Here is a 27,849-nt window from a genome sequence, read left to right on the forward strand (position 1 = left end):
CAAAAATCCTTCGATGGATAGACTATGATCCTCGAGGTGCATTACCCTTCGGTTCGAATGTAAATTTGGCTTTTCTGATCATTTTCTCTTCATAGATCCCTCCGCCAAAGATTGTATTCGCTTAGTCTTCACTTCCGGGTCCGCCATTTTGTTGCCTCCATTTCTCCACGAGGGGGGGTTAAAGGCCCCCAAAATATGCATATATGAAAAGGCCAAAAAGTAACCGTCAGTGACAGGGAGTGTTAACTAGAGAAAGAAACGGGACCAAACTGGCGGGCTCGGTGAAATCGCGGCCGGCAGCGTTCCGGACGAGGAGGTGAGGGGGAAGAAGACGTGTGGACTCTGGGGGGGCGTCGGGGCTGGAATGGAGACTGCTGTGAGAAGTTGCAACGCGTCCCAGCCCAGCCCCGGACTTCTGGGTGCAGACAGAGCGGCGCCCCGCGGGGGCAGCTCGGGGAGGGGGGATGAAGAGGAAGGGGATGCTGCTGGGAGGAAGGGGAGGGGACTGGGAGGTGAAGAAGGGGGTGGGTGTAAGACCTGGGGCTGGGGAGCTGGACCCAGGGAAGCGAAGGCCATGGAGGTGACCGCCAGGGGGCAGCCCGGAGTTTGGGCTGGGGGCTGTGGCCTTGGCTCTTTGCCCCCATTGACTCTTCTTCCAGAAAGACAACGTTGCTGTTTGGAACTGGAGGATTTGTGATGAAGGAGGAAACGGGGACTCTCAATTCTCTGACCTCGGTAATAGTCTAAAGATTTTGAGTGAGCTCAGTAATCGAAGCAAGAGTAGTACGGGCTCCGCCCCCAGTTGTTGCACAGTTGTTTGTACAGCTGGCGGCCGGTGGAGACATCTGCAATAGAAAAAGTAGGGGGAAAGTCGTCAGAACATGGACTCTTCAATTCCATTTCTCCTTCTCGTTAGGTTTCTCCTGTCCTCACAGATTTCCTCGAGCCAGCAGAGATTATCCCATTCTTTTCTCTCTTCCCAAAAGTACTTCTTTCTCTTAAACATCTGTAGAAAAAGACATTCTGTGGCTTACCCCCAGCAATTTTAACATTTTTGGCTGTCGGGACCACATCTTCATCGTGCCATTTGACCCACCCAGTCCAATTGAGATGCTCTTAAGCATCTATTTTCACACAGGCTTTGAAACAGTGAAACAGAACTGCCCCACCCAAATTCTTACATCAACAAATGTAATTACTCTGTGATAATAGAGTACTTTGTTGTCGAGAGCTCAAGCACTTCGTTAGTTATTAAAACACAGTTATTCAGAGTTCTTGTATGTTTGTTTGGGAAGGGGAGTGGGTGCTTTGTTACTTTATTAATCTCCAAAATCCTAAGAGACAAGTTGAATCAGATGTTGTCTTTTCACTTCATGTATAGGGAAAGTAGAGGTACATCCAGTAAGGGAGAATGTTTTCCCCCTGTTTTTAATAATCAGGAAGCTTTAAGGTGCCTAGACTGTCTTCTTGACTTACTGGCTTCATCTCTTTTCTGGTGGGTATTGTCAGTGTTTAGGTAGGCTATGGGAGAATGGCACATAATATCCCCTACCCCAAATGCTGTTATTTTAAAAATACATTTTGCTTTTACTTTGGAGAGATGCTTCAGGTTAACTCAAAAGACTCAGGGTAGAGGAGAAAAGATCCTTGAACACAATCCTAGGAGACCTCTTTTATATCAGGTGATAAATACAACACCCTGCTTATTTTCTAATCCCAAAGTTTAACTGTATCTTTGTATAGTAAGAAGTAAGACTTTTCATGGCCTATTTAAAGAATGGGATTACAAATCTGGGTTAGCTGCCATTTAGTGATACTGATACATGGGCTCACAAATATGGTTAAAGAAAGGTGGGGGCACCTGGATGGTTCAGTGGGTTGAGCGTCAGACCCTTGATTTTGTCCCGAGTCATGATCTTGGGGTCATGGGATCAAGCCCAGCGTCAGGCTCCACACTCAGTGCGGAGTCTACCTATCCCTCTTCCTCTGCCCCACCCCACACTTGCTGTCTCTCTCTCTCTCTCAAATAAATAAATAGAATCTTAAAAAAAAAAAAAAAAAGATAAGTGGGGTTCCTGGGTGGCTCAGTTGGTTAAACATCTGTCTCTTGATTTTGGCTTAAGTCATGATCTCCGGGTTGTGCAATTGACCCAGCCTCAATCTCTGCACTGAGCACCAAAGCCTGATTAAGATTCTTTCACTCTCTCTCTGCACCTCCCTCCCCTGCTCATGCACTCAAGCTCTCTCTTAAATAAATAAATAAATAAATAGTGATACAACTAACGTATGTTTGAAGGCAGACTATGGTGAGAAAAATCGACCTCAGAAATACTTGGCAAGGGGTACCTGGGTGACTCAGTCATAAGTGTATACCTTTGGCTCAAATCATGATCCCAGAGTTCTGGGATTGAGGACCGCATTGGGCTCCCTGCTTGGCGGGAAGCCTGCTTCCCCCACTCCCCCTTCTTGTGTTCCCTCTCTCACTGTGTCTCTCTCTGTCAAATAAATAAATAAAATATTATTTTTTTTTCTTAAAGAAGTACCTGGCAAGAGTTCAGGTGCTGAAGACAACAGTTGCAATGGGATAAAATAAACTTATTTAAAGGATCTGTTTTGGGTGCCTGGGTGGCTCAGTGGGTTAAAGCCTCTGTCTTGGGCTCAGGTCATGATCCCAGGGTCCTGGGATCGAGCCCCACATTGGGCTCTCTGCTCCTCGGGGGGCCTGCTTCCTCCTCTCTCTCTGCCTACTTGTGATCTCTGTCTGTCAAATAAATAAATAAAATCTTTAAAATAATAAATAATGGGGCGCCTGGGTGGCTCAGTGGGTTAAAGCCTCTGCCTTCAGCTCGGGTCATGATCCCAGGGTCCTGGGATCAAGCCCCGCATCAGGCTCCCTGCTCAGCGGGGAACCTGCTTCCACCTCTTTCTCTCTGCCTGCCTCTCTGCCTACATGTGATCTCTGTCTGTCAAATAAATAAATAAAATCTTTAAAAATAAATAAATAAATAAATAAATAAAAATAAAATAAATAAATAAGTAAATAAATAAAGTCCAAAAAAGTTTAAAAAAAATAAATAAAGGATCTGTTTTCTGGATGTATCATCTTCCCCAGAATGTGAAGCAAACCAGATTTCTCCTTAAGCAGATACCTCAACCTTCAACTGACTATTTTTTTACGGTAGAGGATAGCTGAAATTTCACTATTAGGATACTTCTGCTTTTTGCCAGCATTTCTGAACATCCCTTTGTAGGGAATTCTTCCCCTTTATGATCAGTTACGTTGAAAGTGTTTGAGACTTGGTGATACAACTTTTTATATATAGTGTAATTTGAGAAAATGTGAGGGAGTCATTTATGACTAATAAACCACCAAAAAATTTGCTCTTTTTTTTTTTTAAGATTTTATTTACTTATTTGAGAGACAATGAGAGAGAGCATGAGATGGGAGAAGGTCAGAGGGAGAAGCAGGATCCCCATGGCTGGGAACCTGATGTGGGACTCAATCCCGGGACTCCAGGATCATGACCTGAGCCGAAGGCAGTCACTCATCCAACTGAGCGATCCAGGCACCCTTTGCTCTTGTTTTTAACTGTTAGTAATAAAAAAAAACCTAGATTGAAAATTTAATTTGATACTGTAAAAGGAAGGCAATCATGGAGAAATGCAAAGTGTCGGTTTTCTGTAATACGGCTTTGCTATCATTTTTTTCTCCAACATTTTCTTGAGTTGTAAAGCCTGACATAGAGGTTCATACTATTAAAGTCCATCCTCTTCTCTTGAACATACTTATTCAAAGGGTCTGGACTGGAGCCTGGTGTATACTCATTTTGAACAAGCTCCTGGTGGTCTCCCAGACACCCATGTTTGAGAACAATGCTCAATGATATAGACTGGAAAATTAAATTCTATAGTAGCTGAATGATTTGCCTAAGCCAGTGATTCTCAAATTTTCTGGTTTCAGTATGTGTGTGTGTATCTATCTATATACACACATTTATATGTATATGTGTATATATATATATTTATTATTTTAAGATTTTTATTTATTTTTTGACGAGAGAGACAGCAAGAGAGGGAACACAAGCAGGGAGAGTGGGAGAGGGAGAAACAGGCTTTCCACTGAGCTGGGAGCCCAGTGGGGGGCTGGATCTCAGGACCCTGGGATCCTGACCTGAGCTAAAGGCAGGCACCTAACAACTGAGCCACCCAGGTGCCCCAGGACTCATTTATATTTCTAAAAATTATTGAGGATTCCAATGTGTTCTATCTGTTGGGATTTACTGTTTTAGAAATTAATTTTTAAATGCTTATTAGTTAAAATACAATTGTAAACCTGTACATGTTAACATAAATAACACATTTTTTTTAAGATTTTATTTATTTATTTGACAGGGAGATCACAATTAGGCAGAGAGGCAGGCAGAGAGGAAGGGGGGCGGGAAGCAGGCTCCCTGCTGACCAGAGAGCCCAATGCGGGGCTCGATCCCAGGACCCTGAGACCATGACCTGAGCTGAAGGCAGAGGCTCAACCCACTGAGCCACCCAGGTGCCCCTAAATAACACATTTTTAAAAATTTATTTGTCAAAACGAGAGGGAGACAGAGCACAAGCAGAGAGAGTGGCTGGCAGAGGAAGAAGCAGGGTCCCCACTGAACAAGGAGCCCAATGTGGGACTCTATCCCAGTACCCTGGGATCATGACCTGAGCCAAAAGTAGTCACTTAACCTACTAAGCCACCCAGGCATCCCTAAATAACACATTTTTATGAAAAATATATCTTCCAAGTTAAATAATAAGAGGAATAGCATTGTTCATTATTTTTGCAAATCTCTAACTTCTAGCTTAATAGAAAACAGCTGCATTCTCATATTTACTATTTCATTTAATCTGTTGCAATATGTACTTGGAGAAAAGAGAAGTTAAATGGCTTTTTCAGGTAATTATGGGTGTTCTTTGGTGCTACACAAACACTGGACAAAGTGGCAGTTTACTTATTTATTTATTTATTTGACAGAGAGAGAGAGACACACAGTGAGAGAGGGAATACAAGCAGGGGGAGTGGGAGAAGGAGAAGCAGGCTTCCCATGGAGCAAGGAGCCCGGTGCGGGGCTTGATCCCAGAACCCTGGGATCACTACCTAAGCTGAAGGCAGACACTTAACGACTGAGCCACCCAGGTGCCCCAAAGTGGCAGTTTCTTTCTTTCTTTCTCTCCCTCTCTCTTTCTTTCTTTCTTTCTTTCTTTTTTAAGATTTTATTTATTTATTTGACAGAGATCACAAGTAGGCAGAGAGACAGGCAGAGAGAGAGGGGAAAGCAGGCTCCTTGCTGAGCAGAGAGCCTGCGGGGCTTGACCCAGGACCCTGAGATCATGACCTGAGCTGAAGGCAGAGGCTTAACTCACTGAGCCACCCAGGCGCCCCAAAAGTGGCAGTTTCTTAAAAGTTAGTTGCAGTGAGGAATCTGAAACCATATCAATGAAATTATTATACTCTGTTACCTTAAAACACCCTGATCTTTCACTTTGTTTGTACTTACACATGATTTTATAACATGCATTGGTCATTTGAAAAATATTGATTCAGCAAATTATGCAGGCGATCCAAATGTTGATGCATTTTATTATACAATATTTAAAAATTACATTCATTAGTATTACCACTAATTTCATCAGAAAAGTCTGTAGTAAGCTGTCAACTCATAGTGGTAGATTTAAGTTTCCCAAAATTCTACTTTTGTTTGAAAACTCAAATTATAAAAATTATAATTAATAATTGTTAGTAAATACTGCCAGTTGTTTTCCTTGAAATGGCAGCTCACTCTGTTCATTTTTTTATAAATGTCTGCCATATCTGAGTATGCATAGCCTCAGTGTTTTTTCATCGTTCTTTCATGTGCCGTAACATTTCTACTCACAGTTGTTTCAAAGGGATGAAATGCTGTTTTATTGCTTCCTTAAGCTAAAGAGGTGGTAATGTTTTGCACAGATTTCCAAAGAATTTTTCTGAATATTGAACACTAAAGACCTATTTAGGGCCTGAAACTTTGCCAAGTATCTGATTGTGTTAGGTGAGGTAGAAAGGAAATGCCGTACTGGATAGTCAGCTTGAGAAGTGTCTTGCATATGTTTAAGTACAAGAGGTCTTCTAAAAACATTTACAGGCAGCTCTCCTTATGTTTGAGTTATAGCTTCCCGAAAACATTTGTTCCTATGCATAAAGATGTCTTTGGTGGATTTGGGGAAGAGGTTGCTAGAAGCAGCAAGAAAAGGCCAAGATGATGAAGTGAGAACATTGATGGCAAATGGCGCCCCATTCACCACAGACTGGGTAAGTTCTTTTAACTATTCCCAATGTGCACTGTTACCAATTTCTTCCTTTTTTTCTTTCCCAAAGATTTTATTTTTAAGTAATCTCTACACCCAGTGTGGGGCTTGAACTTAAAACCCCGAGATCAAGAGTTGCACACTCTACTGACTAAACCAGCCAGGCATTCCTCCAACCTTTTCTTTAAAGGCTAAACAGACTTAGACTTTATTGATTTTTCTTCATTCCCTTTCTGCCTCACTCTCCCCGTAGAGTTTTATTTTCTTTGTTTCATCTAAATATATAGTCTTCTTCTAGTTTCCTAAATTGCAGGCGTCTCCTGTGGATATATAGGTGGTAATTGTAAGGTATTACAAACTTGTGATTTTCTATAATGCTTTTTAGAGTATTTCCTGAAGGTTTAATTCTCCCTGGAGTGTACTTAGTTTTTATGTTTCTGTAATTAGCGAGAAATTAAACAAAGTCAGTATAATAAGAGTGCATTTCTAAACTAAATGAATTACGTGTTTCATTTTCTCTAAAGTGTCCTGGTTAATCAGAAATAGTCTAGGCATTTTGTTTCCTTTTTGCCACTGCTAAAAGAACATTAAGAGGAAGGTATAATTTCACGAGCCCAGGCAGCCATCTTGAAGAGGTAGATTTTAAAAGGGTTGCCTAATTTAATTATTTTTATTTTTTTAAGTAATCTCTGCACCACAGACTGGGTAAGCTCTTTTAATTATTCCTAATGTGTGCCTTACCAGTTTCTTCCTTTTTTTTTTTTTTCAAAGATTTTATTTTTAAATTTTATTATTATTATTTTTAAAGATATTATTTATTTATTTGACAGAGAGAGAGAGATCACAAGCAGGCAGAGAGGCAGGCAGAGAGGGGGTAGGGGAAGCAGGCTCCCCGCTGAGCAGAGAGCCCGATGTGGGGCTCTGGGACTCGATCCCAGGACCCTGAGATCATGACCTGGGCTGAAGGCAGAGGCTTAACCCACTGAGCCACCCAGGTGCCCCTCAAAGATTTTATTTTTAAGTAATCTCTACACCCATTGTGGAGCTCAGATTCACAACCCTGAGATCAAGAGTCATGTGCTCTACTGACTGAGCCAGTCAGTTAGCATTGCCTAATTTTAACAATTCAATGAACTGGTGTCCTCTATCCCGGGGTGATTAATTCATAACTTTAGAGGCCAGCAGGTACTTAGCACTTCACAAAAAGGAAGAAAAGGAAACCTATGAGATTAGCATTTCTATTAATAGACCTGAAAAGTGCAATGTGAATTAAAGTCAGTCAGACAGAGAGGCTGAACATATATGGAATGCAAAAAATAAACAGCATAGGCTTAAAATAAAGGACCTAACACAAAGAAAGGAATAGATCTCTGGGCAAAGTGGCCAAAGAGAGAATTCTTACAGATTTACTTTGAGACAATCCAGGTTTCTTATTGCTATTGACATGCCATTGCTAAAATTTTATTGCCTCTTCATCTCATCAGTCTTTTTGCTTTGCTTTACCGTGTCAACAGACTTCTGTTCAGCCAGTTAAATTTGCACAGCAAATCTCAGTGACTTTCTAGTCTCTGCCCTTTTCCTAAGAATTGTTTTGAACCCACCTACCCCTTTCCACTACTCAATGCAGAATGTTCTGGTTTATCCATTTTTTTTAACCTTCTTCTAAGCTTTGCTTAACATCATGTCCTTTAGAGAATCTTTCCTGATATATATGGAATCTTTCCATCTGACTTAAATCCATTATACTTAGCGCTTATGTAATTGGTGGTATATTTATTTGACTTAATTAATATTCTTTACACCTGTTGCACAACCAGATTGTCACTCCCAAGGACAAGAACCATAGACTGTACCTCTTGTTCATTTGTGTCCCTCCGACAATGATTTAGGACTCTGCACACAGTTGATATTCAATGAGTATTATTTTCCCACAGCTTGGAACATCACCCCTCCACCTTGCAGCCCAGTATGGTCATTATTCCACAGCAGAAGTGCTCCTTCGAGCAGGCGTTAGCAGGGATGCCCGGACCAAAGTGGACAGGACCCCTTTGCACATGGCTGCAGCTGATGGACATGCACACATCGTGGAACTGCTTGTTAGGGTAATAGTGGCAGATCTGTATCGTAAAAAAGACACTCACCTCCCTGTTTTCTTACTTAAACGGATGGTAGGAAACTAGTCTGGGAAAGATTAAGTTTAGGACAGTTCATAGCATAGATTTGTGTCTCTTTCAAGAGACATCATGGCTATAAGGATTCTGTTTTCTAATCTTTTACAGGCTAAGCAGACTTTATTGATTTTTCTTCATTCTCTTTCTGCAGGTGTTTTCTGTACTTAAGCCTATTTTTGTAGGCTCTCAGCTCTCTGTTAATAAATGCAGCAAAAATCTGTTCTTTTCCCCTTCCTTTCCCATCTGTTGTAATTTCCCAGTTGTCCTTAAAAGACCCACTCATTGAAGATATTATGTCTGTCATCATTCAGGAGAATTTGAAGAATGTTTTTTCATTTGATATTTCTATGTGATCTAAATTTGAATATGTGTAATCTCCATTGAAATTCTTTTTATTTGGCTGATGGGATCTTGCACCTGTGCTACTATAACCAGTGTCTCTTTGAAAAAAATTACGTCTCTGTGACAGAATGGTGCAGATGTGAATGCCAAGGACATGCTGAAGATGACAGCTTTACATTGGGCTACAGAACACCACCATCGAGATGTTGTAGAGCTACTTATCAAATATGGAGCTGATGTCCATGCTTTCAGCAAGTTTGATAAATCTGCCTTTGACATAGCCCTGGAGAAAAAGAATGCTGAAATTCTGGTCATCCTTCAGGTCTGTTTCTTTTTATACCCCCAGAATACATTTCAATTGAAGTTGAGAAAATTTTTTTTATAGGATTTGAATCAAAATTGAATTTGCTCTGTTTATCAAGGTAGTACTTCTAAACTTCTGATATGTCTCAATCTTGTGACTCAGTGTCATTGGTATCTTTAAAAAAAAATAGCATTCTAGGGTGCCTGGGTGGCTCAATCAGGTAAGCATTTGCCTTGGGCTCAAGTCATGATCCCAGGGTGCTGGGATCGAGTCCCACATCGGGCTCCTTGCTCAGCTGGGAGCCTGCTGCTCCCTCTGCCTGCCACTCCCCCTCTTTGTACTCTCTCTCTGTCAAATAAATAAATTATTTTTTTAAAAAAAGCATTCTAGGGGTGCCTGGCTGGCTCAGATGATTGGCATTTGCCTTGGGCTCAGGTCATGATCCCAGGGTCTTCGGAGAGCCTGCTTTCTCCCTCTCCTTCTGCTGTTCCCCTTGCTTGTGCACTCTCTCTCTGTGTCGAATAAATAAATAAAATATTAAAAAAAAAAAAACAGTAACCAGTAAATGGATAATCTGTTTCAACTGAGGCTCTTAATCAAAGGGATAATTATATGTAAAAAATGGGTATCCAAGGGCACCTGGGTGGCTCAGTGGGTTAAGCCTCTGCCTTCGGCTCAGGTCATGATCTCAGGATCCTGGGATGGAGTCCCGCATTGGGCTCCCTGCTGAGCAGGGAGCCTGCTTCCCCCTCTCCCTCTGCTGCTCCCCCCACTTGTGCTCTCTCTCCTTCTCTCGCTCTCTGTCAAATAAATAATTTTTAAAAAATGGGTATCCATTTCTGCTGCATTTTCAGGAGTTTGTTTATTCCTTTTTTCTGACTGATGGTTCTCTATAGACCGGTTGTCCTCTTTAGCTTTCAGTTCCTTATTTAAAGCTCTTTTGTAGTTGGACTTCATAAGTAGATATCATGTTTGTAGAAAACTGCTTCTGAAAGTCAGAAAATAAAATAAAGATAAGTATCTTTACACCGAAATTGTACAGAGAGCCCTGGAAGCAAAATGCAGCATATGGAACTAGACTTTAAAATCTGGCACTCATTTATTTGCTTGTTATATATTCTCTTAGGAATTTCTTCAGTGCAAAATGGAACAAGTAGTTGGACAAAACTCTGGAGAATATTGTTCTTTGCAAATTTGCTGCAGGGATCTCCGGCTAGCACATTGACCTGTATATAATTGATAGAATGTTCATGCTGAAAATTACTTCTTAGGCTCCCCCTCTCATTTTCCAAATAAGACAAAAACAAGTTCCCGACAGGTTAAGTGAATTGTCTAGAAGTTTTTGCAAATGATACACTTTTTGGGAAATGATAATACTTTTTTTCTTTAAATTAGAAATAAACTTGGGAAAGCAACCCAACATCTCTGTTGCCCTGATCTGGAAAACAAATAAACAATCAAACAAAACAAAAAAGAAAACCAGTAGTCTTTTTTTTTTTTTAAAGATTTTTAATTTATTTATTTGACAGAGAGATCACAAGTAGGCAGAGAGGCAGGCAGAGAGAGGGGAAAACAGGCTTCCTGCTGAGCAGAGAGCCCAATGTTGGGTTAGATCCCAGGACCCTGAGACCATGACCTGAGCCAAAGGCAGAGGCTTAACCCACTGAGCCACCCAGGCACCCCAGAAAAACAGTAGTCTTAATGAGAACTCTGAGCTCCCTGGGACATTGTGTTCCACCACTAGTTTTGCTCAACAGAGCATTGGGGTGGGAGTGGCTGTTCAGTAACTGTATAACTAAGGCTAACAAGTTCTGACTTTGAAAAATCCTGCCTTGTTTGGTAGGAAGCGATGCAGAATCAGGTGAATGCTAATCCTGAGAGAGCCAACCCTGTGACTGTGGCTGCCCCATTCATCTTCACATCTGGAGAAGTTGTCAGCCTCGCTAGCCTTGTTTCTTCAACCAACACCAAAACAACCTCAGGTAATAATCTGATAACGTGGCATTTATTTTAGACTTAAAATGAGCAGAACCCCAGTTTTTCCTATGAGATGAATTGATACTCTATCTGATACCTACTTGTTTATTAAAATATTCCCCAAATAGAAGATTTATAATAGATTTTAAAGCCAATGCATTTATTCTTCCTAGGGGAAGAGGAGATCATACACAGGGATTACACATCAGTGCTTACTGTATTAAAAGTAAAATATTCTACAGATTGATCTGTGGAAGGGTTATGTATGACTGCAAAATGAAAACATAAGGGTGCTTCAGTATGGTTACCACTAAGGAAAATAGTTAAATACTCATAGTCTAAAACAGTGACAAATAAACCAGAATAAGTGTAAATGGATATTGGAGTGCCGATATAAAAGAGGTACATGTGATCATTTGAATAAAGTATAAGAGCTTTGAGTTATTCTTGGAAACATAAGTGAACAACAAAATGGCAGAGAAAAGCTCATTTTGAGATCTGTATGTTTTTAACAAAAACATCTATCTAAAAAGGAGCAAACTGAGCTATTTTCAACATTTCTTTACAAATATTTGTTTTAGGGGCACCTGGGTGGTTCAGTGGGTTAAGTCTCTGGCTCAGGTCATGATCTCAAGGTCCTGGGTTTGAGCCTTATGGCGGGCTCCCTGCTCAGCGGGGTGCCTGCTTTCCCCTCTCTCTCTGCCTGCCTCTCTGCCTAATTGTGATTTCTCTCCCTGTCAAATAAATAAAATATTTTAAAAAAACACAAATATTTCTTTTACAATGAGGGAGTTTGTGTCCTAATTTACATCAATTTTCTTACTGACTAGGTTTCTTTTTCTGTTTCTGACTTTCACTTAAAAATAAGACACTGTATTCTAGTTAAGTTTGTATAATATCGGGATGCCTGGGTGGCTCAGTTGGTTAAGCATCGGCCTTCAGCTCAGGTCATGATCCTGGGGTTCTGGGATCAAGTCCCGCATCAGGCTTTGCTCAGCGGGGAGCCTGCTTCTCCCTCTCCCTCTGCCCCTACTCATGTGTGTGCTCGCACTCTCTCTCTCTCTCTGTCAAATAAATAAATAAAATCTTAAAAAAAAAGGTTTGTATAATATCAAAGAAAGATCTTGAATGAGGTGTTATAATTGAGGGGCAGTGTGGTTAAATAGAAAGAACATACACAATATACATAGAATTTTACATTCAGTACTGCATTCAAATACTGATTTATTAATTGACTACATGCTTGACCTTGGAAAACTCTTACTTCTCTAAGCCTTCTTTACTTATCTACAAAATTGGGATATAATAATACCTACTTTATGATGTTATGAAACTTTGTATTTCCATTTTATAGCAGGACTTCAATAATAGCTAGGGTTAAATGTAAATAGAACTCCTCAATGAAAGTTCATTCTGTTATGCCCTCAAGGGGGCAGTAGTGGCCTTCATTTTTATAAGCCATCAACTATCATTTAAAAATCACTGTGCTTTGCTTTCAGCTTGATAATTCAAAAAATTTAGGTTAAATATACATATACATGTAATAAGAACATTCACAGACTTTTGGATTTCTTGTAGTACATGCCACAGTGATTAGAACAAGTACCTTTAGGATCCAAAATTCTTTAGAAGCCAGTAAAGTTATATGTTCATAAACATGTAAAAGGAGCTAGAGTTGGTCATCTAACTATTGAAATTCTTCAGACCCAGATCTGAAATGATTAGCAAAGCTGAAGATATTTAGGATATAGCTTTGTAGCCTTGGTTCCCATGGACCTATATCATGTTTGTCATGTTCCTTTTGGCAAACCTATTGTTTCTCTCTTCTGTATGTTGCCACTATGAATTAAGATTGCTAAACCATCACATAATAGAGCTGATCTCTCCAGTGTTGTCTTACCCATGAAACCATTCTACCTGCCTCTCCCACTTCAGGGGAGATAATTAATGCAGATAAAAGAAAGGAGAAAAGTTATAAGACAAATTCAGGTTTTATTATTCAACTAGGTTAAAGGATTTTCTTTTCCTGAATGGTGGGTGGGTGGGTGGCTTGCTTTTTTCCCTGTTACCCATTTTTTTTTTTTTTTTTGAGAGAGAGAGAAAGAGAGAATGTGTGCAGTTGTGTGTGCAAGGGGAGGAGAAGAGGGTCAGAGGGAGAGAGAAAATCCCAAGCAGGGTCCATGCCAAGTGCAGAGCCAGACATGGGGCTTGATCTCACCATCCTGAGATCATGACCCAAGCTGAAATCAAGAGTTGGATGCCCAACCAACCGAGCCACCCTTCTTTTTTCCCCCCATCATCCAGTAATATTTTTTGTAATTTTTAAAAAAGATTTTATTTATTGACGGAGAGAGCCAGAGAACACAAGGAGGGGGAATGGCAGAAGGTGAGGGAGAGGCAGGCTCCCTGCCAAGCAGGGAGCCCAATGAGGAGCTCAATCCTAGGCCCCTGGAATCATGACCTGAGCTGAAGGCAGACACTCAACCGACTAAGTCACCCAGGTCCCTCCATCCAGGAATAGTTTTAAGTATCCTAGGATAATCATTTTGATGGATTTTTTTTTAGATTTTATTTATTTATTTGACAGACAGAGATCACAAGTAGGCAGAGTACCTGGAAGAGTGAGAGGGGCAAGCAGGCTCCCTGCCAAGCAGAGAGCCCTATTCGGGGCTCAATCCCAAGACCCTGGGATCATGACCTGAGCCGAAGGCAGAGGCTTTAACCCACTGAGCCACTCAGGCACCCCTGATGGATATTTTTGATAACAAAATACGTATTATAAAGTTTGCTTTCGGGGCGCCCGGGTGGCTCAGTGGGTTAAAGCCTCTGCCTTCAGCTCGGGTCGTGATCTCAGGGTCCTGGGATCAAGTCCCATGTTGGGCTCTCTGCTCAGCGGGGAGCCTGCTTCCTCCTCTCTCTCTGCCTGCCTCTGTGCCTGCTTGTGATCTCTGTCTGTCAAATAAATAAATAAAAATATTTTAAAAAAAAAAGTTTGCTTTCAGTTTTCCATTTGTGACTAAAGATACCACTGGTCATCAGTGCTACCATCACAATGCAGCAGTTAAGAAAGGCAGACTAAATTAAACATTAATCAGGGCAAAAAAAGAGTTACAAAGATGAATTTCCTATTTCTGTAGGTTCATAAGATGCACTCCAAAGTCAAATATAAATAGCTTTGTATTGGTTCATAAAGAGTACAGGCTTTGAGGAATCTAATGAATTGCATTCTAGTCTGGCCTCTGACATTTACTATCTATGTGACCTGTGCAAGTTACTTAGTTTTTCACCAACTCACTGAGATTGCCTATCCTACCATAGCACACTCCCCTAAATCCTGATATGATGAGTTTCTCTAAGCCACATTCTGAATAGATACATTATATATATATGCCTATATATATATGTATATAATAAAGTATATACTCTATTATATATATTATATGTAGAAATAATAGAGTCATCCCTGATAGTGCCATTTTAAAACAATACCAACCATGTGCATTTTACTTTATTTGGTGCTAGGTCTTATACTGAGAAGAAGGAAAGAATTAATATTGTTTAGCAATAAAGTACCTAATTTTCCTAAAATTCATAAGGATAAGTCTAAGGAGGTAATTTGGATCATTGCTTTTCAGTTTCAGCTGTGTATATCAGAGTATTAAACCCAATTTTCCACAAATGTTCTTTCTTCCTTTTGCTGTTAAGGGGAAGTTGAGTGAGTCATGTCTGAATCAAAGGGAAAAAAGCCTTAGCTTGGTATCATTATGTGCTAAAGAGTATACAATGCCTTCTCAAGAAGCATTACCCAGCTATTCTACTTTAGTGGAGTGACCTACCTGATACTTGGCCTACTTGAACTTTAATTACAACAGCCCTGGTGTGTGCGAGTGTTTTGACTATGGTAAAAGAATAACAACCTTGTTTTTAGATTGCTAGTGACTTACTGTCAGATATATTCCAACCTCCTCAAGGGCTATATATACAAATAAATTTAAAAATTGCTTGTTCCTTGTTTGTTTCATTTGTGAGTTCTTATGCAAGTGTTTGGTGTAATAAGCTGTGTGGTGGGAAAAGCATGAATTTAGTGGGAACATTAGGGAATAGGCTATAGCTGGATCTTGCTCTGTGTGAAGTTGTTTACCTAGGTTCCTTTCTGGAGGACAGGCACTGTGTTCCACTCAGACTGTTTGGTTTCCTGAATATTATGTAAGAGAATGAAAGAATAAAACAGAGTTATCATCACTGTCTCCATGGTAATCCCCCACTGCCACCATCATCATCCGGAAGCTAGATTAAGATCATTTGTAGCTGGGGCACCTGGCTGGCTGAGATGGTAGGGCACGTGACTCTTGATCTCAGAGTTGTGAGTTCATGCCCCATACTGGGTGTAGAGATTACTAAAAAAAGAATAATAAACTTAAGAGAAGATAGTTCGTAGCTATTAGGAATACTATATAAGTAATCTGCTTTTTGAAATTTAAATTTATAAAGCAGTTAAATTACCTACATTAATCATATCAGAAAAGGATTCTTTGCTCTGTGGATGGATTTATTATAAAGAGTATTAAAAAGGAATTTCCTTAAGTATTTTAAAGTGTTTTATAGATAGCTGGCTTTTTGATAGACGAAAGGCTGGAAAGAATCTTGAAGCATAGTTAGTGGGAAAACAAAAATTGAGAGTACATTGGGGCACCTAGCTGACTTAGTCAGTAGAACATGTGACTCTTGATCCTGGGATTATAAATTCGAGTCCCACATTGGGTGCAGAGATTAAAATATAATCTTGAAAACATATCTTAAATATAAAAACCTTAAAAATAAAATCTTTTTAAAAATTAAGGGGCACCTGGGTGGCTCAGTCGGTTAAGCATCCAGCTCCTGCTTTTGGCTCAATCTCATGGATTATGGGATCGAACCCCACATCAGGCTTGTGCTCAGTGTGGAATCTGCTTGAGACTGTCTTTCTCCCTCTGCCCTTAATGTGGGTGTTCATGCTTTCTCTCTCTCAAATGAATAAGTAAATCTTTGAAAAAATTAAGAGGGACTCCTGGCTGGCTTGGTCAGTGGAGTGTGCGACTCTCAATATTCAGGTTGTAAGTTTGAGCCCCACATTGGGTGTAGAGCTTACTTTAAAAAAAAATAGAATCTTGGGCACCTGGGTGGTTCAGTGGGTTAAGCCTCTGCCTTCAGCTCTGGTCATGATCTCAGGGTCCTGGGATCGAGTCCCGCATCGGGCTCTCTGCTCAGCGGAGAGCCTGCTTCCCCCTCTCTCTCTGCCTACTTGTGATTTCTTTCTCTGTGTATCAAATAAATAAATAAAATCTTTTTTAAAAAATAGAATCTTCAAAAAAAATTAAGAATACACTTAAGAAGGTAAGTGTATTAGTCAGAGTCCAGTCAGGCGACAAAACTACATGGTGATTTGTATAATTTTATTGTAATATATAATATGTATGATTTCTAAAATATCTAAACTTACATGTACAATTCATGAAAAATTACCAGTAATAGTGGATTAACTACTGAGAGGTGAGGAGAACCCGAGAGAATACAGGAATAACTAATATAGGAGCAGCAACAAATTTTGTATGACAAAACTTAATTTCATGCTGTCAAGAAATATTGTTAGGGTCCATGTTAGGGTTTCAGTATGACAAGGCAAGGCAAAGAAGGGTGGATTTGGAAAAAATTCACAACTGGCACAAAAGTATCTTTGAAATTATAATGAAAGACAAAGGGAAATACAATTCATTTTATAAAAGTTATATTTATGCAAAACTGTTGAGTAATACTTTTGGTTCATAAAGTTAGGCGTGTGCCTGTTGCCAGATCAAATGCATTTTCCTCCTGGAACTTAGCTGTAAGGATAGCACACGGATATAAGAAGAAAAGAAATTGTAAACAAAGTTTTTTTAAAAAAAGGATTTTTTATTAAAAAATTAAGGTAGGTAATTATTTTTTACCATGAATCAGTTGTACTACCCTTTGACGTTCAATAAATGAAATGTCCAGGTTTTACCGGTCCTTGTGTCAGAGGTCATCTCGAGTCTTCTCACCTCTCTGGCTTATGGATAGATGCAGTATCTGCAGGCCCTCTTCCCTCAGCACCACCTAGTTTAGGGTAAGCCTGCTGCCAGGGAGAGCTCTGTACAGCCAGCCTAGGGAGTAGGCAGCCTTCTGGGTCTGTTGGCTCCGAATGCTCAGCACTGGCAGTGCCGAGAAAATGAACAAATGTGGGCAATGTAGTGACCCTATACTAAGCATATTACCTTAATCCACTTTAAAGGAAAACCTTTCTAAACCTTCCACGAGTGTTAGCACCATGATCATTGGTTAATACCAGTTTGTAATGGAGAGCAAGAGGAAGACATTAGAATGCAAAGCTGAGGTTTTGATTTAATAAAAGCCATTTTTAGTTAATCTCCCATTTATTCTCTCTGCCAGACCTCATTTGCCTTTTTTACCAAAATAGGTGACCCCCATGCCTCCTCAGCACCACACTTGTCACATTCCACCACCTCAGTGCTGGCCACCCTTGCAGCTCTTGCTGAGGCATCAGCCCCCTTGTCCAACTCTCACAGAGCCGCAGGTAGGTAAGGGATATCTGCTGGGTGAATCAGCATTTCTTTTGTTTTTACATTTCCAGCAGATTTAATCTGCATGAAATATTAAAGAACTATGGTTAATTAGAGACATCTAAGAAAGAGGACTGTAGAGTCACTGAACATCAGAAAGAAAAATCACTTAAGCAATATAATCAGATGGCTGAATAATATTAGAGAATGACTCAGTCATTTCTTTGTATTTTTGCAGTTTCAAGTTTGTTTGCTCCAGTTGCTTCAGATTGAACTGTTTAGTCTTCTATTAGCAGATTATTTGGGAAATACTCTATGTTATGTTTTGACTGGTGCTATCACAGAATGATTCAAAATAGCAGCTTAAATATGTTGTATTTAAAGCGTCAAAATACGTAAGACTGCTACGTCTCTCATTGTCATATTCTGTGTACTTTAGGGTGGTTTACTTTTATTTTCACTGGAGATGATATTTTGGCGTTTCCAGTGGAGTTGGGCAGATATAGACTGTATAGTGGCCTTCTGATATACAGAACAAAAAAGGGTCAAGTGACTTAGCTAGAGCTGGTAGCCTGTGGGGAGAAGGCTTAGGGCTTCATATAAGTAGGGGCAAATAGTATTAGATAGAGCTAAATAGTCATCTAGGAAGCTTTCTGGAGCCTTCTGACAATCTGCTCCATCATAAATGAAAGCAGATTGTTCTGATTTCTTTCTGCCATTGACATTTGGGTGGTGAGAACATTCCACCAATTCTGTTTTTCCAACTGTCAGCAATCATAAAGATCTCTATTCAGACTTGTATGAGTGAGCAGCATGGCAGAGGGAAAAGCAATGTATTAAACTCGTGATTGTTAATTTGATCTGCTTTTGGATTTTGGATAAATTACTTATCCTCTCCAGGTCTCAGTCTCCTCATCTCTGGCTGAGGTTGGTTGGTTGGATCAGATTATCTTTCGAGGCCTTTTCAGCTAGAACATTTAACTGTTCTTTGTTTTTAAGAGATGTAAATGCTCTGTTTCCATTAAACCACCTGAATGTGTCTCAGGTGGATAGTCCATATCACACTTAGTACAGTCCTATGTCTCTTTAGAGAGAGAAATTCTGTAGTGGAATAGTAGGAACTCTTTTCCCTAACAATTATTGGGGATATTGACTAATCAAACTGAAAATCTTTTTTTTTTTTTAAGTTTTATTTATTTACATAATCTCTACACCCAGTGTGGGGCTTGAAGATCAAGAGTCTCATCCTCTTCTGACTTAGCCAGTCAGGCACCCCCCTCCCCTTTTTTGATTTCCAAACTGAAAATTTTGATTCAACATTATATATATATATATATATAGAGAGAGAGAGAGAGAGAGAGCTTTTAGAAGGGTACCTGGCTACATTGTAAGTAGTCAGTGTTAGTTGCTGTTAATATTATTGTTTGTCAGATGGGAGAAGCCACCTACCATTTGTGTCTGTCAGACTTCATCAGTGTTTTGACTCTTGACATGTTATTTTGTTAATCCATTTTCTTTTTTTTTTTCTTAATCCATTTTCTTATAGAAATAGATCTACTCTGTAATTATTTTTCTAACTCCATAGATTTATTTAGACTTTCAAAATGCTTCTTGAAAAAAGAACTCCAAGATCAAATATGCTAGGGAAACTCAGCATATCTTCTGTCCTTTTGGAGAATCATAGTGCTCATTAGCCTGTTGGGGTTTCTGATACTTCTTAAAAAACAAACAAAAAATTTAAGCATATATAAACTGGCATTTTGGAAGTGTATTTGTGCATAGAACCCAATCTTAGTGAAAGCTATTAACATCTCAGTGAAGACATTTTTGAAAATACTGTTTATTGCATTTACTATTTTCTTTTCTCCTCCAACTTAGCATTGTTCGCTAGAACTTGCATTAGAAACTTAAATATAACTTCTTTTCTCAAGTTTTCCTATCCCTGATACAGTCAATTTCAAGAAGGCTGAAATTGTTATACTCCTATTTTTTTAGAAAGCTGAAATTTCCAATTCATTTTCGTCATCTTTAGCTAATTCAGAGGAAGTCATAGAGGGAAATTCTGTTGACTCATCAATCCAGCAAGTGGTGGGGAGCGGAGGCCAAAGGGTCATCACTATAGTGACTGATGGAGTCCCTCTGGGTAATATACAAACTGCGATCCCTACTGGAAGCATTGGCCAGCCATTTATTGTAACTATGCAAAATGGACAGCAAGGTGAGTTATCCCATTCAGACAAGTGTGTATGAAAAGATATTTTATTTTTTATTTTTTTAAAGATTGTATTTATTTATTTTTAAATTTTTTTTAAGATCTTATTTATTTATTTGACAGAGAGAGATCACAGGCAGGCAGAGAGGCAGGCTGAGAGAGAGAAGGAAGCAGGCTCCCTGCCGAGCAGAGAGCCTGACACGGGGCTCGATCCCAGGACTCTGAGATCATGATCTGAGCCAAAGGCAGCAGCTTAACCCACTGAGCCACCCAGGCACCCCTATTTATTTGACAGAGAGATCACAAGTAGGCAGAGAGGCAGGCAGAGAGAGAGGGGGAAGCAGGCTCCCTGCTGAGCAGAGAATCCAATGCAGCTCGATTCCAGGACCCTGAGATCATGACCTGAGCCAAAGGCAGAGGCTTAACCCACTGAGCAAACCAGGCGCCCTGAAAAGATATTTTAGACATTCCACAGTCCTCTAAATATGAAGCATTAAAATAAGTAGTGGGACTAAAAGAATGCCAGATACCAGATTGGCTCCAAGAAAAAAAGAAATGGAAACTAGGCTGGCAAAGCCTGATTTCCCTAATATATATAAAATGTGTGAGTAAAACCAATAGTCTGGTAGATAAAAGAGGAAATAGTATGAACTAGTAGTTCACAAAAAATACTGATGGGTTTTAAAAACACAGAAATATGGGGGCACCTGGGTGGCTCAGTGGGTTAAAGCCTCTGCCTTCCGCTTGGGTCATGATCCCGGGGTCCTGGGATTGAGCCCCGCATCAGGCTCTCCGCTTGGCAGGGAGCCTGCTTCCTCCTCTCTCTCTGCCTGCCTCTCTGCCTGTTTGTGATCTCTGTCAAATAAATAAATAAAATCTTTAAATATATATATATATAGAGAGAGAGAGAGACACTGAAATATGTTCAACCTACTTCATACATAGCAAGAGAAATGCAAGTCAGTTCTGCACTGAGATACCATTATAACACTGTGTTGTCAGAGGTGTGGGGAAATAGGCACTCATAAATCACTGGCTGGCTCAGTCAGTATAGCTTGTGATCCTTGATCTCAGAGTTGTAATTTCTAGTCCCATGTTGGGTGTAGAGAGTATTTAAAAATAAAATGTAAAAAAAAAAAAAAAAATCACTGCTGAGAGTGTAAATTAATGTATCCTCTAAAGAATTGATTGCAATTATCTATCAGCATTTTTTAAAAGATTTTATTTATGGGAGACAGAGTGCTTATGTGCTCTTAAGCAGGGAGGAGAGGCAGAGGGAGAAGCAGATTGCCCAGTGAGCAGGGAGCCTGACATGGGGCTCATTCCCAGAACCCAGAGATCATGACCTGAGCCAAAGGCAGATGCTTAACTGACTGAGCCACCCAGGAGCTCCCAGTATCTATCAGTATTAAAGATACACATACCTTTTGGCTAAAAAGTTCTTTTCTAAGAATTTATATTCACACAGAAATGAAATATATACTGAGTTACTCATTATAGCACTATTTATAATTGTCCAAGATTAAAAATAACCTAAGTAGATGGTAGCTGTATGTGGTGAACATAACATAATGTATAGAGAGTTTGAGTCACTGTGTTGTACACCTGAAACTAGTGTAACACTGTGGATTAACTATACTCCAATAAAAAATGAAAAATAAAAAGAATGTAAGTATATGTCAGTAGGGAACTAGATAAAGAAATTATGGTACACCCATACATTGGAGTGCTGTGCAGCTGCTGAAAACAATGAGGAAGTGCCTTATATACTAGCGTGGTCTCATCCCAAAACCATATTGTTAAGTGACAAAAGTAAGATGCAGAACAGTGTGTAGAATATGCTACACTTGTATTTTTTAAAAAGGGGGAAATATATGTATATTTGCTAATATATTCATAGACTTAAACCATTTCTGAAGGAATATTCAAGAATAACATCAATAACATTGGTTACCTCCTTGCTTGTGCTCTCTCTGTCAAATAAATAAATAAAATCTTAAAAAAAAAAAAAGTGGGGGGATGCCTGGGTGGCTCAGCTAAGCATCTGCCTTCGGCTCAGGTCATGATCCCACATCCGGCTTCCTGGTCAGTGGGGAGCCTCCATCTCCCTCTCCTGCTCCCTCTGCTTGTGCTCTCCCTCTCCCTCTTTCTCTGAAAAATAAATAAATAAAATCTTAAAAAACAAAAAAAAAAACATTGGTTGCCTCAGAAGGTACCTGGGTAGCTGGGGATGGATGGGAGACTTTTCACTACATATGTTTTTATAACTTTTAATATATTTTTAAAGATTCTATTTTTTTGAAAGAGAGAGAGAAACTGAGAGCAAAAGAGACAGAGCACGAGCAGGGTAAGGAGTTAGAGAGAGAGGGAGAAGCAGACCCCTCTCTGAGCAGGGAGCCTGACTTGGGGGCTTTATTCCGGGACTGTAAGATCATGACCTAAGCTGAAGGCAGGCGCTCAACCAACTGAGCCACTCAGGCGCCCCATAACTTTTAATTTTTGAACCATGTGAATGTATTACTTCTTCAAGAAATACATCAATAGTTTCGTTTTGTTTTTTCAAGAGCAACTAATCATTATAACTTCATTCCTTAAAAATACTGGAGTTTGAGGTCCTTGTGTGGCTCAGTTGGTTAAGTGTCTGACTCTTGATTTTGGCTCAGGTCATGATCTTAGTTTGGTGAGATTGAGTCCCGCCTTGGGCTCCATGCTAGGAATGGAGCCTGCTTAAGTTTCTCTCTCTCCCTCTCCTTCTGTGCTGCCCCCCTTTGCTTGCACTCTCTCTGTCTCTGTCTTTAAAAAAAAAAAAATTGGAGTTTGAAAGAGGAGGGTTGGTTTATTGCATTTGAGTCACCAAAATTTTGACTTGGCCTAAATAATGATGGGGATTTTATAATTTTCAAACTATTTAAATTGGTGGATCTTTGTAGCATAGAAAGAAAAAACAGATATTAAACCTATATAATTGGGTGCCTGGGTGGCTCAGTCAGTTCAGCTTCTGCCTTGAGCCCCTTATCTGACTCCCTGCTTGGTGGGGAGTTTGCTTCTCCCTCTGCACCTCCCCCCACTCATGCTCTTATATTCTTGCTTTCTCTCTCTGTCAAAGAAATAAAATCTTAAAAAAAAAAAAAACCAAACCCTGAATAATTCAAGTTTTAGTATCATAAATTCCTATTGGGGGGGGCATATACTATTGATGTTTTTGTGAACATGGTTTAAAGCTTTGGGGCTTCCTTGGGTAGGTGAGAAACTCTGCTTATAATGGAGTCAAATAAATGAGAATGGAGTTGTTTTGAGGGGAAAAAATATTTGAAGTTTTGCCTGGATGAACTATACCACCTTTTACAAATGTATTTAACCAGGCACAAAGAAGGAAAGCTGATATTTTGTGAATTATCTGCAGGATGTTTTAAAATCCCAACTAAACTGCCTTTTCCACCTAGCAGATATCTAAGCTGTTTTCTATTGCCATCAGTTGATGAGTAACCAAGGAATACAAGCTAAGTTTTAAATCAGCCAAACCAAGTAACTAGGTAAATTTTCTGTTTTAAACAAAAATCATAATGTAACCTAAAACCTAAATAGAATTTTAAAGTTTTTAATTTTGTGATCATTGTAGATATGTGTATAGTTTGGTTTGTTTTTTTTTTAACGATTTTATTTATTTACTTGATAGAAAGAGGGAGAGTACAGAGGAAGAGTGAGAGAAAGAAGCAGACTCCCCACTTAGCAGAGAGCCCCACATAGGGCTTGATCCCAGGACCCTGAGATCATGACCCGAACCAAAGGCAGATGCTTAGCCAACTAAACCACTCAGGTGCCCCTATAGTGTGTTTTTTTACATAGGCTCCACATCTAGTATGGAGTCCAGTGTGGGGCTTGAATTCACGACCTATGATCAAGACCTGAGCTGAGATCAAGAGTCAGACATTTAACTGACTGAGGCACCCAGGTGCCCCAGTGTGTACAGTTGTGAGAAATAATACAGAGATATCCAGTGTCCCTATCACCCAGTTTCCCCCATTGGTAACATTTTGCAGTAATACAATATCACAGACAGGAAATTGACATTGATACAATTCGCCAACCTTACTGAAAATTTTCCAATTCTATATGTATTCATGTATGTGCTTGTGTATGCACTTAGTTCTCTGCAGTGAATACAAGTGTAGATTTGTGTGAGCACTACCACAGTTGAGACAGAGAACAGTTCAAGCGCACCTGGATGGCTCACATGGTTAAGTATCCAACTCTCTGATTCAGCTCAGGTTATGATCTTAGGATGATGAAATTGAGCCCCGTGTAGGCTCCACAGAGTGTGGAGTCTGCTTGAGATTCTCTCCTCTGTCGCACTGCCTCCCTGCCTACTCCCTGTTCACATGTGCTCAGGCGCTCTCTTGCTTGCTCTCTCTTAAAAAAAAAAAAAGAGAGAGAGAGAAAAGTTCCATCACAAGGATCCCTTGTGCTACTTTTGTATCTATAGGTACCTCACTTCCCAACACATTCCTGACCCTTGGCAACCACTAACTCATTTGTTTTCTAACTCTATACTTTTGTCATTCCAAGAATATTGTAATAAATGGAATCATGTAATATGGAACCTTTTGAGATTGGCTTTTCTTCTCTCAGCACAATTCCCTTAAAATCTATATAAGTTGTTGTTTGTATCAATAGTTCACTCCTTTTTATGCTGAATAGTATCCATGGTATGGATTACCACAGTTTGTTTAACCATTCATTGAAGGACATTTAACTTGTATCTAGTTTTTTGCTATCTATGAATAAAGCTGTTATGACCAATAGTGTACATGTTTTATGGGAATATAAATTTTGAGTTCTCTGGGATAAATGCCCCAAGGTGCAATTGCTGGGTTGCATGCTAAGTACATGTTTAGTTTTGTAAACATGTCTAATTTTGTAAATACTTTGACAGAGCGTGAACTATTTCCTAGAGTGACTGTACCATTTTATAGTCCCACTAACAATTTATGAGTAATCCAGTGTTGCCACATCCATGTCAGTGTCTGGTGTTATCACCATTTTTTAAAATTTTAGCCATTCTGATAGATGTGCAGTGCATTGAACTGTTTGTTGACCCTTTTCTCATTTATCTACAAAAGAGAAATTTATTAAATTGGATATAGTGAGTGGTAAACTGCTTTCATGTGAAGTTCCTCAAAAATGTTATGTAAAGACATTAGGCCTTCATTAGACAGGTTACTCCCAAGTAATTGTAAGCTTATTGGCCATAGTTAGACTTCTTTATTTTAGAGAGAGAGAGAGTGAGCCTGTGTGCAAGCAGGGGTGGGGGTGGGCAGAGAGAGAGAAACTTAAGCAATCTCCACACTCAATGTGGAGCCCAGTGCAGGGCTGGATCTCATGACCCTGAGATATGACCTGAGCTGAAATCAAGAGTTGAATGCTTAACCGGCTGAGCTACCCAGGTGCTCCTAGAGTTAGTTAGACATTTTTTTTTTAAGGTTTTATTTATTTATTTGAGAGAGAGCACAAGCAGGGGAGTGGCAGAGGGAGAGGGAGAAGCAAAACCTGCTGAACAGGGAGCCTGATGTGGAGCTCAATCCCAGGACCCTGGGATCATGACCTGAGCCAAAGACAGATGCTTAACCAACTGAGCCACCCATGTGCCCCCCGAATTAGACATCTTTATATAAGAGCACCAGACCCAGTGTTAACTGCATGGCTTCCAAATCTGATACTCTAATCTCTCCTTTCTTTCTGTAGGCCATGATTTACCTGTTGATTTTAAGATCCAGAGAGATATGAATAATAAGATTTCAGCTAATATATTTCAGTTTATTTTCTAATTTAAAGCAAGCAGGGGTGCCTGCCTGGCTCAGTTGGCAGAGCTTGTAATTCTTGATTTCAGGATTGTAAATTTGATCTCCACCTTGGGTGTAGAGGTTACATAAAAATAAAATCTTAAATAATAAAGTAGGCGGGCACCTGGGTGGCCCAGTCGGTTAAGCGTCTGCCTTCAGCTCAGTTCATGATCCCAGGGTCTTGGGATCGAGTCCCAGATTAGGCTTCCCATCCACAGGGAATCTGCTTCTCTCTCTCCCACTCTCCCTGCTTGTGTTCCCTCTCTCACTATCTCTCTCTGGGTCAAATAAATAAATATAATCTTAAAAAAAAATAATAAAGTAGGCAAAACCTCTTTGTTTCACAATGTATTCATTACCTCCAATTGGTTTCCTTTGGCTTGTAGTTCTAACTGTACCTGCTGGTCAGGTTGCAGAGGAAACTGTAATTGAAGAAGAGGAAGAAGCAGAGAAGTTGCCTCTGACTAAGAAACCAAGAATAGAAGAGAGGACAAACAGTGTGGAGGAGAGCAAGGTAATGTTCTTAGCAGCAGTAGATAGAAGAGAAAGGAAAGAATCAAAAGCCAAAAAACTTTTAAGGCCTGAACCCTTCTTTACGTTTTTTGTCTACTTTCTGGATAATCTGGGATTAGGAATCTTAACCTGGTGGTGACATTGTTTACCTTTACAGGAGGGCACTGAAAGAGAGCTACTCCAACAGCAGCTCCAGGAGGCCAATCGAAGAGCCCAGGAATACCGACACCAGCTCCTAAAGAAAGAACAGGAAGCAGAGCAGTACCGCCTCAGGCTAGAGGCTATGGCCAGACAACAGCCCAATGGAGTTGATTTCACCATGGTTGAAGAGGTGGCCGAAGTAGATGCTGTAGTAGTGACAGAGGGTGAGATGGTAGAGAGAGACACGGAAGTGACTGGGGCAGGAGGGACCGTAGAGCCTCATTCTGGAGTTTCCTTGGAAACCGTTTCATCTTAATGTGCGAGGGCCACAACTTGTACTGTGTCCATCTTTTTCCTCTTTTTAAAAGAAAATACAGAGGACAGACATTGTATAAAAATTAAGAATGTCCTTAAGAAGAAAACTATAGCAGGGTAACAGTGCTTGGGCTCAGGAAGGCTTGCTATGCAACTGGAAAATTCAAAGCCAAATTTAGGGAATACTTCTTTTGAAGGACCAAAAGAATAAGGACCAATTTTCTCAGCTCACATCATCACTTTAAGCTTAGAGGGTTAATTGTTGTGGGTTGATTGTTTTTTAAATAACTGACTTTGTATCAGAAGATTTTAAGATAACATTCCTAGTATAGACATGCACAGAGCTTTTTATAATTGCACCGTCAAGTGACCTTAAATTTTGCCTTATATTTATGACGTGTACCTGGTAGAGAAGAAAACTAACTAGGAGGTGGGTGAGAAGCAAGCTTTTGGGAAGAGAAAATATATGTTCTGCTTCCAAAGGAGCAGGCATTCCCCCCATCCTGATTTAATTTCACCGAAAAGAAATTGGTAATTGCCTAACTCTGCATCCATTATGTGTCCATAATTCAGATGCCAGTTTAAGAAACTAAAGTGGAATATTTAAAAACTGGAAAGGAAAGAAAACTTGTTTATGTGGGAGAAGTGTATGTAAATCCCAAATCCTCCAGGCTGTGCTTCACAATGCTGGAAAGTGGCCAGGAAGAGGCTTGTGGGGTTATGAAACGATCTGGTCCCGAGATACAAACTTTGCTCTGGCTGGATTTTATAAAATTGAAATCAGGAAGATAGTCTGTTGCTAGAACAACTTGCTTCCACACATTTATTTATATAATATCAACTTTTTAATTTTATAAAGTGTTATTGAGTTTTCTAAGTGTGCCTTTGTGTGGAGCTTACATGGTATCCTTCTCATTGCAAAAAAAGAAGTCGGGGGAGAGGCAATTGCTCAGGGTGTTGGTGGAGTTATGTTTCCATTTGACCTGGGATGAGCAGATTGTTCTGTTCCTTAAGGTCGGCTTTTTTGCAGAGCTTTTGTGCCTGTAGGTGCTCAGTGTGTGTTGGCAAAAGAGTGAAAAGCTAGAAGTGCCATAAAGTAAGGAACCAAAAATTCTGGCTCAATAACTTCATCTGC

General features: G+C 39.9%; 1 protein-coding gene across 7 annotated transcripts; it reads left to right on the forward strand.

Annotated features, from left to right (window-relative positions):
* GABPB2 (GA binding protein transcription factor subunit beta 2) lies at positions 1-27,632 on the forward strand. Of its 7 annotated transcripts, none has more exons than XM_032843720.1 (9): positions 1-316; positions 6,189-6,328; positions 8,259-8,426; positions 8,965-9,159; positions 10,985-11,123; positions 17,588-17,707; positions 19,726-19,911; positions 26,132-26,259; positions 26,416-27,632. In XM_032843720.1, exons 2-9 carry the CDS (start codon positions 6,221-6,223, stop codon positions 26,713-26,715), a joined length of 1,344 nt encoding a protein of 447 aa, XP_032699611.1. In that variant the 5' UTR covers positions 1-316; positions 6,189-6,220; the 3' UTR covers positions 26,716-27,632. The 7 variants fall into 7 exon arrangements, with proteins under 7 accessions (XP_032699611.1, XP_032699612.1, XP_032699614.1 ...); XM_032843721.1 differs by having other exon boundaries at positions 17,591-17,707; XM_032843723.1 differs by lacking the exon at positions 8,259-8,426.
* Positions 27,633-27,849: the final 217 nt, after the last annotated feature.

Source organism: Lontra canadensis, unplaced genomic scaffold (genome assembly GCF_010015895.1).
Source record: "Lontra canadensis isolate GAN:19392208 unplaced genomic scaffold, GSC_riverotter_1.0 scaffold142, whole genome shotgun sequence".
Lineage (NCBI taxonomy): Eukaryota > Metazoa > Chordata > Mammalia > Carnivora > Mustelidae > Lontra > Lontra canadensis.